The 15,768-nt window shown below is 32.6% G+C and overlaps 1 protein-coding gene across 8 annotated transcripts in view; it reads left to right on the top strand.

Annotated features, from left to right (window-relative positions):
* The window catches only part of LOC143073300 (uncharacterized), an 82,478-nt gene that overhangs the window by 51,633 nt on the left and 15,077 nt on the right, over window positions 1-15,768 (top strand). For all 8 annotated transcript variants that reach the window (XM_076248726.1, XM_076248728.1, XM_076248725.1 and 5 more), the window contains 7 exons: window positions 2,899-2,986; window positions 5,050-5,190; window positions 10,697-10,761; window positions 12,612-12,770; window positions 13,317-13,451; window positions 13,957-14,158; window positions 14,879-14,965. In XM_076248726.1, the coding sequence (XP_076104841.1) occupies window positions 2,899-2,986; window positions 5,050-5,190; window positions 10,697-10,761; window positions 12,612-12,770; window positions 13,317-13,451; window positions 13,957-14,158; window positions 14,879-14,965 (877 nt within the window). The remainder of the gene's footprint in view (window positions 1-2,898; window positions 2,987-5,049; window positions 5,191-10,696; window positions 10,762-12,611; window positions 12,771-13,316; window positions 13,452-13,956; window positions 14,159-14,878; window positions 14,966-15,768) is intronic.

Here is a 15,768-nt window from a genome sequence, read left to right as displayed (position 1 = left end):
GTTTGATTTTAACAAAAATTAAATTCTTGGGCTTATTTGATATGCTTTATCTAAACATGTACTTTGATTTTTGATTATGGGCCCAGTTTTCAAGTTGGTCCAAATCAGGATTCCATATCAAGTATTGTGCAATAGCAAGAAATTTTCAATTGCACAGTATTGCACAATAGCAAGAAATATCTAATTGCACAATATTGTGCAATAGCAATTAATTTTCAATTGGAGTTATCTTTCTTTGTATAGAATAGTAGTTGATAATATATGTTGGAAATTTGCCAGACATGACTATGATGTCATTTTCTATTTTTATTTGCCAATAACTTTATGTAAATAACTTCATTGGAAATTTGCCAATATAAAATGTGGCTGATGAAGCTCTTTTTCCTTATCTTATCTAAAATGTTTTTAGATAATGTATGTTGGACATTTGCCAGACATGACTATGATGTCATTTTCTATTTTTATTTGCCAATAACTTTATGTAAATAACTTCATTGGAAATTTGCCAATATTAAATGTTGCTGATGAAGTTTTTTTTATTGTTTTATACAATAAACAATGTATATTCACTTTTACTACCAACCAATCTTTACCATTCAGTGATAACAAGCACTTTATTTTACATTTTAATATTTTATGATGTATTTAAAAGAGTAGTTATTGTTGCAAACTCCATTAGAAATTTGAATTGATATCAGTTTTGGAAAAAGGGAAACGAGGATGTGAAAAAAAAAATGGGGGTTGGGGGTTAAATTTTTCTCATTTTAGATTTCATAAATAAAAAGAAAATTTCTTCAAACATTTTTTTAGAGGATTAATATTCAACAGCATAGTGAATTGCTCAAAGGCAAAAAAATTTTAAGTTCATTAGACCACACATTCATTCTGTGTCAGAAACCTATGCTGTGTCAACTATTTAATTTTAGATTTAAATGAGTTTGAAGAAGAAATCTTTAATTGATTTGTAAAATCTTGACATTTGTTTTGTGTAAAAAAAACCATGTAATGTCAAAAATTTGATCACAATCCAAATTCAGAGGCTGTATCACGCTTGAATGTTTTTTCCATACTTGCCCCAACTGTTCAGGGTTCGACCTCTGCGGTCGTATAAAGCTGCGCCCTGCGGAGCACCTGGTTGGTTATTATCTTGAATATTATTATAGATAGAGATAAACTGTAAACAGCAATAATGTTAAGCAAAGTAAGATCTACAAATAAGTCAACATGACCAAAATGGTCAGTTGACTACTTTAGGAGTTATTGCCCTTTATAGTCAATTTTTAACCATTTTTTCGTAAATCTTAGTAATCTTTTAGAAAAATCTTCTCCTCTGAAACTACTGGGCCAAATATAACCAAACTTGGCCATAATCATCATTGGGGTATCTAGTTAAAAAAATGTGTCCGATGCCCCGCCCAACCAACCAAGATGGCCGCCATGGCTAAAAATAGAACATAGGGGTAAAATGCAGTTTTTGGCTTATAACCCAAAAACCAAAGCATTTAGAGCAAATCTGACATGGGGGTAAAATTGTTCATCAGGTCAAGATTTATCTGCCCTGAAATTTTCAGATGAATCGGACATTCCGTTGTTGGGTTGCTACCCCTGAAATGGTAATTTTAAAGAAATTTTGCTGTTTTTGGTTATTATCTTGAATATTATTATAGATAGAGATAAACTGTAAACAGCAATAATGTTCAGCAAAGTAAGATCTACAAATAAGTCAACATGACCAAAATGGTCAGTTGACCACTTTAGGAGTTATTGCCCTTTATAGTCAATTTTTAACCATTTTTCGTAAATCTTAGTAATCTTTTAGAAAAATCTTCTCCTCTGAAACTACTGGGCCAAATTTAACCAAACTTAGCCATAATCATCATTGGGGTATCTAGTTAAAAAAATGTGTCCGGTAACTCGGCCAACAAACCAAGATGGCCGCCATGGCTAAAAATAGAACATGGGGGTAAAATGCAGTTTTTGGCTTATAACTCAAAAACCAAAGCATTTAGAGCAAATGTGAGAGGAAGTAAAATTGTTGATCAGGTCATGATCTATCTGCCCTGGAATTTTCAGATGAATCGGATAATCGGTTGTTAGGTTGCTGCCCCTGAATTGGTAATTTTGAGGACATTTTGCTGTTTTTTTGTTATTATCTTGAATATTATTATAGATAGAGATAAACTGTAAACAGCAATAATGTACAGCAAAGTAAGAACTAAAAATAAGTCAGAATGACCAAAATAGTCAATTGACCCACTAAGGAGTTATTGCCCTTCATAGTCAATTTTTAACAATTTTCTTAAAATTTGAAGATTTTCAATAACATTTTCCACAGAAAGTACTGTTATAGATAGAGATAATTGTAAGCAGCAAGAATGTTTAGTAAAGTAAGATCTACAAACACATCACCATCACCAAAACACAATTTTGTCATGAATCCATCTGTGTCCATTGTTTAATATTCACATAGACCAAGTTGAGCGACACAGGCTCTTTAGAGCCTCTAGTTTCAATAGTGTATGTAGCTTAATTAAAAAATGTAAACGTGGCCGCCATGGCTAAAAATAGAACATAGGGGTTTACTATAAAAGTCTGGGAAAATTGTAAAAAACAATTTCAAATGGTCCCAACTTGAGATACTTTAAATAAAAATAAGGGGTCTTCAGTAGCTATTGTTAGACTGCAATTGAATGAACTGCTTTTAATTTAATTACTGGGCCAAATTAACCAAACTTGGCCTCTATCATTATTAGGGTGTCTATATTATTAATTATGATTTATAACCTTATTTTACATGATTTCCAAAACCACAGTAGATTAAGGTGAGTGACACAGTCTCTAGTTAATAAATACCAGTTATGAAGAGAATTACACTTGAAATGTTTGTTTTTTTTTCAGAATGACAGAAGTAGATAGAGAACTAAACCAGACAGAAAAATGTGACAGTCAGGAGAAGGAATTGGCTCTATTAACTGCTGCCACACAGGTACAAGTAGCAAATTTATCAAAGCTAATAAAATAAGAAATTGTTCAAAATATAATTGTTTAATTTCTTAAACTCTTTTTTTTTTATATAAGCAATGAGTAAAATTTTGCTTTATCTTTTTGTAAAAGGATTAAGACTTGACCAACAAAGTCGAATAATTTGCGATAGACAACATTCTTTCACAGGTATCATTGTAAGGCCAAAAATAAAATATTGTTTGTTTCCCCTCCCCCAACCTACCCGGTAAAATCATCGCGATTTGTAAATTTTTATTTGCCATTCTTGTCCAAAATTATTTTTTTGCTATGTTGGTTTTTGGTGATATCTTTACGATGCTGTAGTCAACAAGCATTGGTTTTTTGTGATACCTTTCTCATGCTGTAGTCAACAAGCGTTTTAAATCAAGGCATTTTTGCATTGAAGTGTCTATATGATTCGGAATCAAGGAAAACAAACATAATGCCTTGCCCCACGATTTATGTTGTGTGCAAGGGTGATCTTTAAAAATAAAAAATCTGAAGCATCTTTCAACCCACTGAGTGCACCTTGATTGGCTTTGTCTTTAACCTCTGTTCCTATTTAAAGGATAAAATCTTTGAGTAAAAATGTTCTGAATCGTGCTTTGAAATCAATCTACTTTGTCTTCATACAGGTTGGGCACAAGTCAGGAAATGCGGGATACGTGTACTCCCTGCTTTCAGGGAACCTCCCTGATTTCGGGTGAAAAAAAAAAAAACCAGTTTAAATATGTTTTTATTTTTCAATTTATGGCATGAAATTTACAAAAGGGCATGTTTTAACGTTGTAACTGCATCAGTTGAATTTTTAAATACTGAAAGTATTCTAGGAACAACAAAACATGAATAAGTGAAGCCTTGTTTTTTCTAGAACTCGAAAAAACATACAAATCTTTTGTTTAGGAATCAATTGACCAAAGCGCATGACCCAGGTGTAACTGAACATAATTGAATTATGTTCACTTCTTTTGAAAATTTTTATTCATTGAATTTTAATTCCCAAGTGATTAATATATCTTTTTGTCATCTCATAATTGATGATCAAGGTATGAATTGGTGAACAAAGGAATTGTTTTGTTGTGAGTTATGCATCAAATTAGACTTGATTTTTAACGAATAAAACACTTGCTATCACTAAACATTGTTATCACATGTAGAATGTGCTATTTTGTAGATTTCATACCATAAAATGAATAGGAAAAAAGGAGGTCCCTGTATATAAATAAACTCATCATAGTATGCTGTTTTTAACACCAGAAAACTGGAGTGTACACTGAATACAGGGAATACCCCACTTTTCTTGACTTGGGCCTTACCTGTTGAATTTTGTACAAATTCAATATAGAAAAATTATATCAAGAAATAAAATAAAATAATTTGCCTACCTACCTACCTACCTACCTACCTACCTACCTACCTACCTACCACTCCCTGACAACCTCAGTCAGGGGAGGGGAAACAAAGATATTTTTATTTTGGCCTAACATCAGACATAATAAATTGAAAGCAATATCAACTAGATTGTACAACTACAAGGTTAAAACAAAGGTATCCTTTTGATAGTTAAAAAACATTCTGTATGTAGTGAAAAATTTCAACATGGTTAAAATTGTGAGAAAAAAAAAAATCCATAAAGTTATTTAGTATGAAAAACTAGAAAAATGGATGAATTACCCTTCAAGAAAAAATATTTTGGATATGATTTAAATGAGATGTTGGTTATATGTCAATGAGACAATTATCCGATTAAAAAATGAACCTATTATTATTATCTAGAGGGAAACATCAGTCTTAACAACAGACTATATGATATGCAAAATCAACATTATAATGGATAACTTGCAGCCATCAGACGTTTCAGATGTTCTCTGTCTCTGAAAGCTGCCTTAAAGTATATAATTATAACTTTATAAAAGAATTGTTCTCCTACTCATTTAGACATGTATCTGAAGCTTCATTTTGAAACAAAAATCCAATACTGTTTTAAAAAAAAAATAATGTCTAAAATATATAGTCATCAACATCATTTTGCATATTTTCCCACAGAAATCTCCTGAAGCAGACAAAAGTCCAGCAGAACGAGTACCAAAGAGTTTGGTATACCCGTCAGGATATTGTTTTGTTTTCCTGGGAGGGGGTATTTGTGTCAACAGGAAGTGTCAGTTCAAACATCATGTGCCTTTACCAGTAAGTAAATGAAAAGACCTTGCATCTACATATATTTGAACACATATGGCTTATAGGCAAGGATCCGGAAATTTTTTCACTTAATTTCGGTCATTTTCAAAAGTTGGTGACCCTTTTCAAAAAAAGATTTGTCAAAATCTCAATACTGCATCATACTCGTAGCATCAACGAACTTGTTTCACTGTTTTATTGCAATTACTTCATGATTTATCTTTCCATTTTCCTAAAATCGACGAAGAGCAATTAATTAAGGGAAGTTAACAGTTTAAAATTGAAATGATTTTAATGACTCAAAAAGATAATTTTCCCAGTCATCAGACTGGTCATCTATCACTTAGTTTCTTTCGATTCTGAAGTTGAAATTCAAACCGGATGTAATGCAACAATACTAAAACGAACAATTCCGGACTCATTTCCGGGATTAGGCCACCCTTAAAAAATTGTTTGTTTGGCATTGCCGACCCACACTATCAGCAGGTGGGTAGGTAGGTAGGGATTTTTTTTTTTTTTTTTTTACATTTAAAAGCTTTATACATGTAAATCATGAAGTATCTAGATCAATGTTGTATAAAGCATTGCAGCATTGTTGTGTGTACATGCTGGTGGTTTATTTGAAAGGGGTCAACAGTCAATGTCACATTCTACATCATATGGATAATTTCATGTAAGACAGTAAGTTTTATTGGCAGAGTTAACCAAAGTACACAGAAAAAAACACAGAACTGAGGCAGGAAACTGACAAATTAACCATATAAAATGTATGACGTGAAAATTGAAGTTTTATTGTGGGACTGCCCATTGAACAGAGGCCTGATGTACATGTCACATCTTGAAGTTGTGGTCACAGTTTGGTAAAATTACTATAAGTTAAATGGCTCAACCACTACGGCTCCTTGTACAAATGGACAAAGATTTAAAACTTTGATTGTTTGCTTTGGTTTTATAAACATCACTTTCTACACCATATGAATAATTTCATGGCAGTCAGTTTTAGTGGTGTACTAAACCGTAGTACTTGAAGGAAAACGCCAACCTGCGGGAGGAAACTGACTAACCTTATCACTTATGACATGAAAATCAAACCTTAATTTTGCAACTGCCCAACTAGGGCTCAAACCAATACCTAGAGACTAGTAATCATACATGCAAGATGTGACGAACTACCATACAAACACGCCTACTGCCCCTGATAAGTTTTGAGGATAAAGGACCTGTACCAAATTAGGATAGCAAAATATTAAAAATTTGGAAGGTTGACACAAATAGACATGGTGATAATACAAGTGCAAGGTTTTTCAGGGCTAAGTTTAAAACGTATGATAAATTCAAAATGGAAATATGCTGCAGGACAGACAATTTTTGCAGATAAATAAATTATGGGTTGTAATGCCTGTTTGATTAACAGAAATCTGGACATGCATTACATGAATACAGATAAATTAATGAGCCCTTAGAATTGTGGAAAAGGAGGGGATTTTATTCATCACTAGTACACTAGATACATTTATAAATATGTTTCTGTCAGTATCTTTTATGTTTTAAGAATTATCTTCTTCATGTTAAGAAGAAAGGCAAGAAAAGGGGGAAGTACTTCAATTGACAGAAGATGCTAGTCTTTAAAATATGTATGTTTTGTACCAGGCTAGCATCTACTGGTACAAAACTACTATAAACCTGTAAATCTGGGACCATTTTGGTCTTTAAGCTTTGGTGCTTACAGCCATAATTATCTTGAATGCATCATTGTGGTTCTGACTATAGTAGATACTTTGTTCTCTGGTTCAAGGGAAAATTTGTCAATAATAAATTTCAAATATTTAATAAGTTCAACAAATGTAAGAGCCACGCATGTTTGTTCTGTGATGTCCCGGAGAAAAACTTCTATCTCATGAAGCGACAAAGTTAAGCAGAAATCATCTGTTTCTGCTTTACAAAAGATAGAATTTAAGTCCTCTTCAAGGTCTCTTAGAACGTTTCTTTCAAAGAATAGCTGAAAATTTGATTTTTTATAAAATCCATCTCCATTAACCAATGCATTGCAGCATAGGGAGATGCTTTCCCCTGCCGGCCTCTTTGACATTACTTTTGGCAGACTTTTTCTATTCCATGTCATTTAAATGTTTGCTCCCAATACAGTGTAAGGCAAGCGCTTTTAAGATCGTGATTTGAAATAAGTAAAGTCAGGAACAAACTCGGCGGATACGATCAAATTCCGGCACAATTTCGATTTTTTTTAAATAAAAAAAAAATAATTTCTGAAACGCAAATAAAATTATTTGGGCGGCAAGTTTTTCAGTGGGTCGGGCGGCAATGCCAAACAAATGAAATTTTATTTTAGGCCTTAGTTTTGTTTATCAAATTCACAGGAAATCATCGGCTTTTTAGCTCACCTGGCCCAAAGGGCCAAGTGAGCTTTTCCCATCACTTGGCGTCCGTCGTCCGTCGTCCGTCGTCTGTCGTCCGTCGTCTGTCGTCCGTCGTCCGTCGTCGTCCGGCGTCGTTAACTTTTACAAAAATCTTCTTCTCTGAAACTACTGGGCCAAATTACACCAAACTTGACCAAAATCATCATTGGGGTATCTAGTTTAAAAAATGTGTCCGGTGACCTGGCCAACCATCCAAGATGGCCGCCATGGCTAAAAATAGAACATAGGGGTAAAATGCAGTTTTTGGCTTATAACTCAAAAACCAAAGCATTTAGAGCAAATCTGACAAGGGTTAAACTTGTGTAACAGGTTAAGATCTATCTGCCCTGAAATTTTCAGATAAATCGGATAACCTGTTGTTGGGTTGCTGCCCTTGAATTAGTAATTTTAAGGAAATTTTGCTGTGTTTGGTTATTATCTTGAATATTATTATAGATAGAGATAAACTGTAAACAGCAATAATGTTCAGCAAAGTAATATTTACAAATAAGTCAACATGACCGAAATGGTCAGTTGACCCCTTTAGGAGTTATTGCCCTTTATAGTCAATTTTTAACCATTTTTCGTAAATCTTAGTAATCTTTTACAAAAATCTTCTCCTCTGAAACTACTTGGCCAAATCAATCCAAACTTGGCCACAACCATCTTTGGGGTATGTAGTTTGAAAAATGTGTCCAGTGACCCAGCCATCCAATCAAGATGGCCGCCATGGCTAAAAATAGAACCTTGGGTAAAATGCAGTTTTTGGCTTATAACTCAAAAACCAAAGCATTTAGAGTAAATCTGACATGAGGTTAATTTGTTTATCAGGTCAAGATCTACCTGCCCTGAAATTTTCAGATGAATTGGACAACCCGGTTTTGGGTTGCTGCCCCAGAATAAGTAATTTTAATGGAATTTTGCTGTTTTTGGTTATTATCTTGAATATTATTATAGATAGAGACAAACTGTAAACAGCAATAATGTTCAGTAAAAAAAGATTTACAAATAAGTCAACATGACCGAAATGGTCAGTTGACCCCTTTAGGAGTTATTGCCCTTAATATGCAATTTTTAACCATTTTTCGTAAATCTTAGTAATCTTTTACATCTTCTCCTCTGAAACTACTTGGCCAAATTACACCAAACTTGGCCAAAATCATCATTGGGGTATCTTGTTTAAAAAATATGTCCGGTGACCCGGCCAACCATCCAAGATGGCCGCCATGGCTAAAAATAGAACATAGGGGTAAAATGCAGTTTTTGGCTTATAACTCAAAAACCAAAGCATTTAGAGCAAATCTGACAAGGGGTAAAATTGTGTAACAGGTCAAGATCTATCTGCCTTGAAATTTTCAGATAAATCGGATAACCTGTTGTTGGGTTGCTGCCCCTGAATTAGTAATTTTAAGGAAATTTTTCTGTTTTTGGTTATTATCTTGAATATTGTTATAGATAGAGATAACTTGTAAACAGCAATAATGTTCAGCTAAATAAGATCTAGAAATAAGTCAACATGACCAAAATCGTCAGTTGACCCCTTAAGGAGTTGTTGCCCATTTTATTCAATTTTTAACAATTTTCACTAATTTGGTAAATTTTTGTAAATTTTTACAAAATATTTTTCACTGTATCTAAAGGTCCAAGTTTATTATAGATAGAGAAAATTCTAAGTACCAAGAATGTTCAGTAAAGTAAGATCTACAAACACATCACTATCAGCAAAACACAATTTTGTCATGAATCCATCTGTGTCCTTTGTTTGATATGCACATAGACCAAGGTGAGCGACACAGGCTCTTTAGAGCCTCTAGTTATTATGTTGCCTTAAATAGTGTAATAATATTAATGAGAATAGTTGCACCTGCTTTATTTAGCATGAAATCATTTTAAATTTATGATTTAGTGTCTAATCTGCGGAAGAAGAGAATTTCAAGCATGCGTATTACATAGTAAAAAGCATGTGTGTTAGTAGTGAAAAAATACTTTTTTTCAACGTAAATTAAATCAAGTTTTAATTTAGTTTTAAATCAGAATTGACATTGTCTTAGCTGAAAAATAATTAAATAATGAAGACAGTTGTTATGGAATTTTAATTTATTTACAATTTAGTTCTGAGCTTGTGATCAAAAGTCAGGTGTGAATTAAAAACACAGGTAAAGAGATTAGCAATCATTAGCCAATATTCCCCTGAGGCATATAAACAAAAGTTATTTGAAGAGCCATCAGGATTATAACAGTATACTGGAGTGGGAGTTTTATTACAGGAAAGGGATAACAAAACAAAAAATAAGTTCAAAACGGAGATTGAGAAAACGATCTCAACGAAATTACTGATATTATTTCTTAAAAAAAAAAAAAAAAAAAAGACCGAAATCCCAACAATTCATTTAGGACTTTTGAGTTTCTAAATCAGTCATGACTGGCATATATGACCGTTTCCAGACCCTTGCTTATAGGGTTAGTGTGATATCTACTGTCCACTCAACTTTAGTGGACATATATTTTTTGCCCCCTCTGTAGCTATGCAATAGGGACACTAAGCGTTACTCTTGACCATCCTTCTGTCAGTCTGTCCCATTTTGGTTCCAGTCTGTCAGGTACTTTTATCCCAATTTTATGAAACTTTAATCACAAGACGCAGACCGAGTTCAAATTTGGCAGTGAGTTATTTACTGTTGAGTTATGCCCCTTTTTTTACTTGGAAAATTACAAAGCATGAGCGGGGTCATTCATGTTCTCAGACAATATCATCATTTATTTTTGAAATCTTCCCTTTAACCATTTAGACAAATTGAAATACTTAGCCATAATTATTCCTGGTTTTGTAGTTTGATGTTTCAGCTGAAAAAGAAAATGTCAGTTATTTCTCAAAAGAGAATGTATGGGTGGAATCTATTTAAAAATTCTGTAAAGATCATTATGTCAATTTAAAAATTGCTATAAATATATATGATTTCTTGTGCCAAATAATTAAATACATTTAACAAAATCACCAAATAAAAAAATCAAAATGAAAGTTTGTTTTGATAATATATCATTGGTGTGGGGTCTTTAGCAAATAAATCTAAATATTATCATTTTGTCTGTTTTCATTATAGATTGACACTTACAATGCTTGTGTAAAGGAAATACATAAAGCATACCAGAATCATGATGCAAAAAGGTAAGGTCGAATTTCATGATTTACATCAGAATAATAGGTCATTATGCATATAAGGCAAATGCAAATGTGTACAGCTTTCTTTTTATCTCTTGGTGCTTATTGACTCTAAAGGAATTTTTTTTTTGGGGGGGGGGGGGTGTAGTATAATGCTATGATGTCGTCCTCGTTATTGTCATCCGAAGACACATTTGGTTTCCGGACAATAACTTTCGTTAAAGTGATAAGTGAATGGATCTCTTTGAAATTTTACACAAGAAATTTCAATACCTCAAACAGAAGGTAATGAAGAAAGGTATGTAACATGCTCTGATTCAGATCAAGTGATTCATACTTCTTTTAATATATTTTGATAGGACCTTTTTAACCGGATTTTTGTGACAAAGATGTCGGTTATTGATTTGGGGATGTACGGCGGGCGGGGGGCAATCAAATGTTGTTCGTGCATTAACTCATGAACCGTTCAACCAAAGCTTTTAAAATTTTAATATGTTGTTACTGACAATTAAATGAAGGTCAAGTTTAAAAATGGCGATTTTGACTTTTACCGTTCTGGAGTTATGGTTCTTGAAAGATTGAAAAATGGAGTTTCCAGTCGTGTCCATGCATTTATGCATGAACTGTTCTACCTAAGCTTCCCAAATTTTAATATGTTGTTACTGATGACAAAATGGAGGTCAAGTTCAATAATGGCGATTTTGACTTTTACCGTTTAGGAGTTATGGTTCTTGAAAGATTGAAAAATGGAGTTTCCAGTCGTGTCCGTGCATTTACGTATGAACTGTTCTACCTAAGCTTCCCAAATTTTAATATGTTGTTACTGATGACAAAATGGAGGTCAAGTTCAATAATAACGATTTTGACTTTTACCGTTCAGGAGTTATGGTTCTTGAAAGATTGAAAAATGGTGTTTCCAGTCGTGTCCGTGCATTTTCTCATGAACCATTCAACCAAAGCTTTTGAAATTTTTATATGTTGTTACTGATGACAAAATAGAGGTCAAGTTCAATAATGACGATTTTGACTTTTACTGTTCAGGAGTTATGGTTCTTGAAAGATTGTGAAATGGCATTTCCATTCTCGTTGTTGCATTTACTCATGAACCATTCAATCTAAGCTTTTCAAATTTTAAGATGTTGATACTGATGACAAAATGGAGGTCAAATTTGATATTGACAATTTTCACTTTCACCATTCATCAGTAATGGTTCTTGTGATATTGCCAGGACACAAATAAATATTAATAAATCCGGTTTGCTGTCGTTGTGACAGCCTCTTGTCTAGAAAGCAATCTGCCATTTAGAACAATACTAGAGGATAAAAAAAAACATTATAAAAAATGCAGTTTCTATGTTTTTTGAAAGCTTTTCTGAACAGCATGCAGGGATATGTCTGTGTTTCAAAACTTGTTGAAACTTTCCAGTGTGTTGTCTCCCTTTGCACAAATTTCTAAAATGTGAAACAATGTTGATAAATGGAAAACAGAGTTTTGTTGTGAATCTTTATTTATACAGTTAAAATAATTTATACAGGTAAAAGTTTTAAATGAATCCATCCTAACATACAAGGCTTAACATTTTGTACTCCAGATATGTGTTTCGTTTACAAACGACATCAGTGATGCTTGAATAAAAAAAGTTATTAAATGCTTAATAAAATATGAACTTGAGAACATTGAGGTTGAAATTTTTAAAGATTTTGCCAGATGCAGTTACAGTAACCCTTTCCTGAGGTAGAAAATCTTTTGTCCTTGATATTTCTACTTTCATTAAAGTTGTCTCACTGTTGACTTAAAACGCAACCATACTTGACACCTATATTAACATGATAATCTTTTTTATATATATTTACAGGGCTTTTGATGTATACCACTGTTTGATTAATACCAAAGTAGGCCTGACCCCTAGTGATACACTGATGAAGTTGTTGAAAGTAGCAGAGGACAATTACAAAGTGGAGTTAGCTTTTAGCTTGTTAGATGAGATGAATTCACAGAACATGATAACAAAAGAGTGAGTTCAATATTGGTTTGCAATTTTCTATCCTGAGTTCAATATTTGTTTGCAATTTTCTGAGTTCAATATTTGTTTGCAATTTTCTATCCTGCTTTGAGCTGCTTTAAATAGACTTCCTAGCAAACTTTAAAAAAACCATAGAATTAGAATTCTATGTTATCTATGCAAGCGTAACCTAAAAGATTAGCTACTGTGTAGTTAGCCTGGAGAACAGAAATGTCAGTTTATCCTATTCATGCAGTGGGAGATGACAAACTCTTTTAGGATAATATTTCATGCATGTCCAGGACAAGACAAATTTTGTAATTAATACAATAGGTGAGCTCTGCAAGAAAGTTTCACAGTAATAACAGCTAGAAAATTTGGACTGTCACTGGAAAATATAACATCTGTTGGATAGGGCCAGAGATTTCCATTATAATCGCTGCTATCTGATACATTTACACAAACAAATTTATTAATAATTTCACAAATTCAATTTGCACATATTTAATCTGTTTAATTGATGAATTACACTTATTGATATGAATTGTGATTTTGTAGAGTTTGTGACGTCCTGTTTCGCCTAGTTGGAAAGAAAGTGGAGTATTACTGGGAGTATTTATGGAGGCTATTTGACATGATTAATAAGACACAAAGAGATTTACTAACACCAGATTCTATTGGTGTATTACTCAGGTAAAATATAATGTAAAAATTCAGATTGACAAGATTTTTATTTGGAAAAATGCACACTTCTGTGATTTCAATGATTTATCATGGATATATATGAATTACTCATAAACCGTTCGTCCGTTCGTCTGTCCCGCTTCAGGTTAAAGTTTTTGGTCGAGGTAGTTTTTGATGAAGTTGAAGTCCAATCAACTTCAAACTCAGTAAACATGTTCTCTATAATATGATCTTTCTAATTTTAATGCCAAATTAGAAATTTTATCCCATTTTCACAGTCCACTGAACATAGAAAATGATAGTGCGGATAGGGCATCTGTGTACTTGGGACACATTCTTGTTTTTGAAATAAAATAATCAAATGGGAAACCACTTTTAAAACAATGGTTTAATTAAATAAAAATGGAGAGGAATAAACTGGGTCTTATTTTATTATTGGCCTGTTCAATAAGAGTTTTATTTGAAAGTTTATAATAAATTTTAAATTTGACAACTTTCGAATTATATTCTGCAGGTCATTTTCAAGTCAGGAAGATTTGAGGTATTTGTGGCAGGTTGTGATCTATGCCAAGTCAGCAAATTTTCCTACAGCTGCTCACGAGTTGCAGTTCATGTTATTACATAGGTCAATGCAGAATATAAATATGTATTATCAGTATATAGACAAATGGGTACAGTTGTGTGAACCACACCTACTTCAACAGTTGGATGAAAATGTAAGTACAAATAAAGAGACATAAGAAGATGTGGTATGATTGCCAATGAGACAACTCTCCATCCAAGCCATAAAGGGCCCAAAAAACTGACTAATGTAAAAACCATTCAAACAGGGAAACCAACAGTCTAATCTATATATAAAAAGCAAGAAACAAGAAACCTGTATGAACCACATCAACAAACGACACGTTCAGATTGACATGGATGAAAGGAGACCACGTTAATTCAAAATTTGATTTATTCATTTATTGTCAAGAATCTTTGCTACTTGTGTATATTTAGAATAGGAGAACTACAAAAAAAAATTTAAATGAATTTTTCAATTAAAATGATGTTCATTCTAAATTTATCCTAATTTACTTATCTTGTTTCAACCTTTTGTCGCAAAAAGAATGAGGCAAAGATAAAAAAAAGTTTCATTCAGAAGCTTTTAAATCTGAGAAAAATGATAAATGCAGTTATTGTTTTATGAATGCACAATACAACAATATGCTAATTTGTTTAATTCAAAAGATATCTGCATTTATTTTGTCATAAGGTTCCTATACAGTTTGAAAAAAAGAAAAATCCATTAAAAGCACAAAGGAGTAATAAGTGTGACAGATCTGTCAATTTTAATCTACATGTATCTTCTTTCATGTCAGACTCTTATTAAAGTTCTGTGCAAACAGTTACTGTCATTTATCATACTGTAATTTTTAAACAAATATATATTTCAGTTGAGGAAAAGTTTAATCCATCTGTTCCAAGTGCGAAGACAGCAATGTTGCCTGAAGAAACTAGAGGAATCTTTGAGATATGCAAATGTGAGCAGACCAATGTTCTATTAGTATTTCTAAATTTCTTATGTTTTCGCTTTTTTCTGCAAGCCATTGTGTTCTACTAAGAAATCTTGTTATTAAGTTTATACCAAATAAAAGTAATAGTAGATTTAATATCATCATATATGAGTCATGTCATAATGGTTTAATTTTCTAAATACAGATTGATGAAAATCTACTTTAGGTTTATTTGGATGAATTAGTTGTGTTCATTTTTGCTTATTCTGCCATTCCAGGAAGAGTTTCCTTTAAAGATATCACTCTCTCAACATGAAAAGTAATTCAGCAACTCAAACTTGACCTTCTGCATTCTGTTACTGTGGATTCATTAGTTAATGGGGTACAAATTGTTGCTGGTATAAGTTAACGACAATTTCAACCATTTTCAAAGAAGTATACACATTTTCTATAGGCTTGTATGGAGCATGTCAAAACCAAAAATAAATTCTCCATGGAAATTTTATTTTTCCTCAATCCACTAAAAAATGAGTATCCACAAAAAAAATGAATTCACAGTTTGTAAATTAATGAGCTTGATTTGACCCAAATAAGTCAATTGGCCACAATACAAAATAATTTTATTGAGTATTTGCTCTTTTATTCATTCCTCCTGGGATGGCTGAATTGCTTTATTTTTTACTAGTCAGTTTACTCTTTATTTTATGTGTTTGTAGCATGGTGTGTGAAATCTTATATTCTTTATACGGCTGCAAAAAAATTTTGTGGATCGTATAATGGTATGTCATCTGCGTCGTCTGAAGACACAATGATTTCCAGACAATAACTTT

Source organism: Mytilus galloprovincialis, chromosome 4, assembly GCF_965363235.1.
Source record: "Mytilus galloprovincialis chromosome 4, xbMytGall1.hap1.1, whole genome shotgun sequence".
NCBI classification, from domain to species: Eukaryota; Metazoa; Mollusca; class Bivalvia; order Mytilida; family Mytilidae; genus Mytilus; species Mytilus galloprovincialis.
Note: the sequence above shows the minus strand (reverse complement) of the source record. Positions and strands in the feature narration are given on the sequence as shown.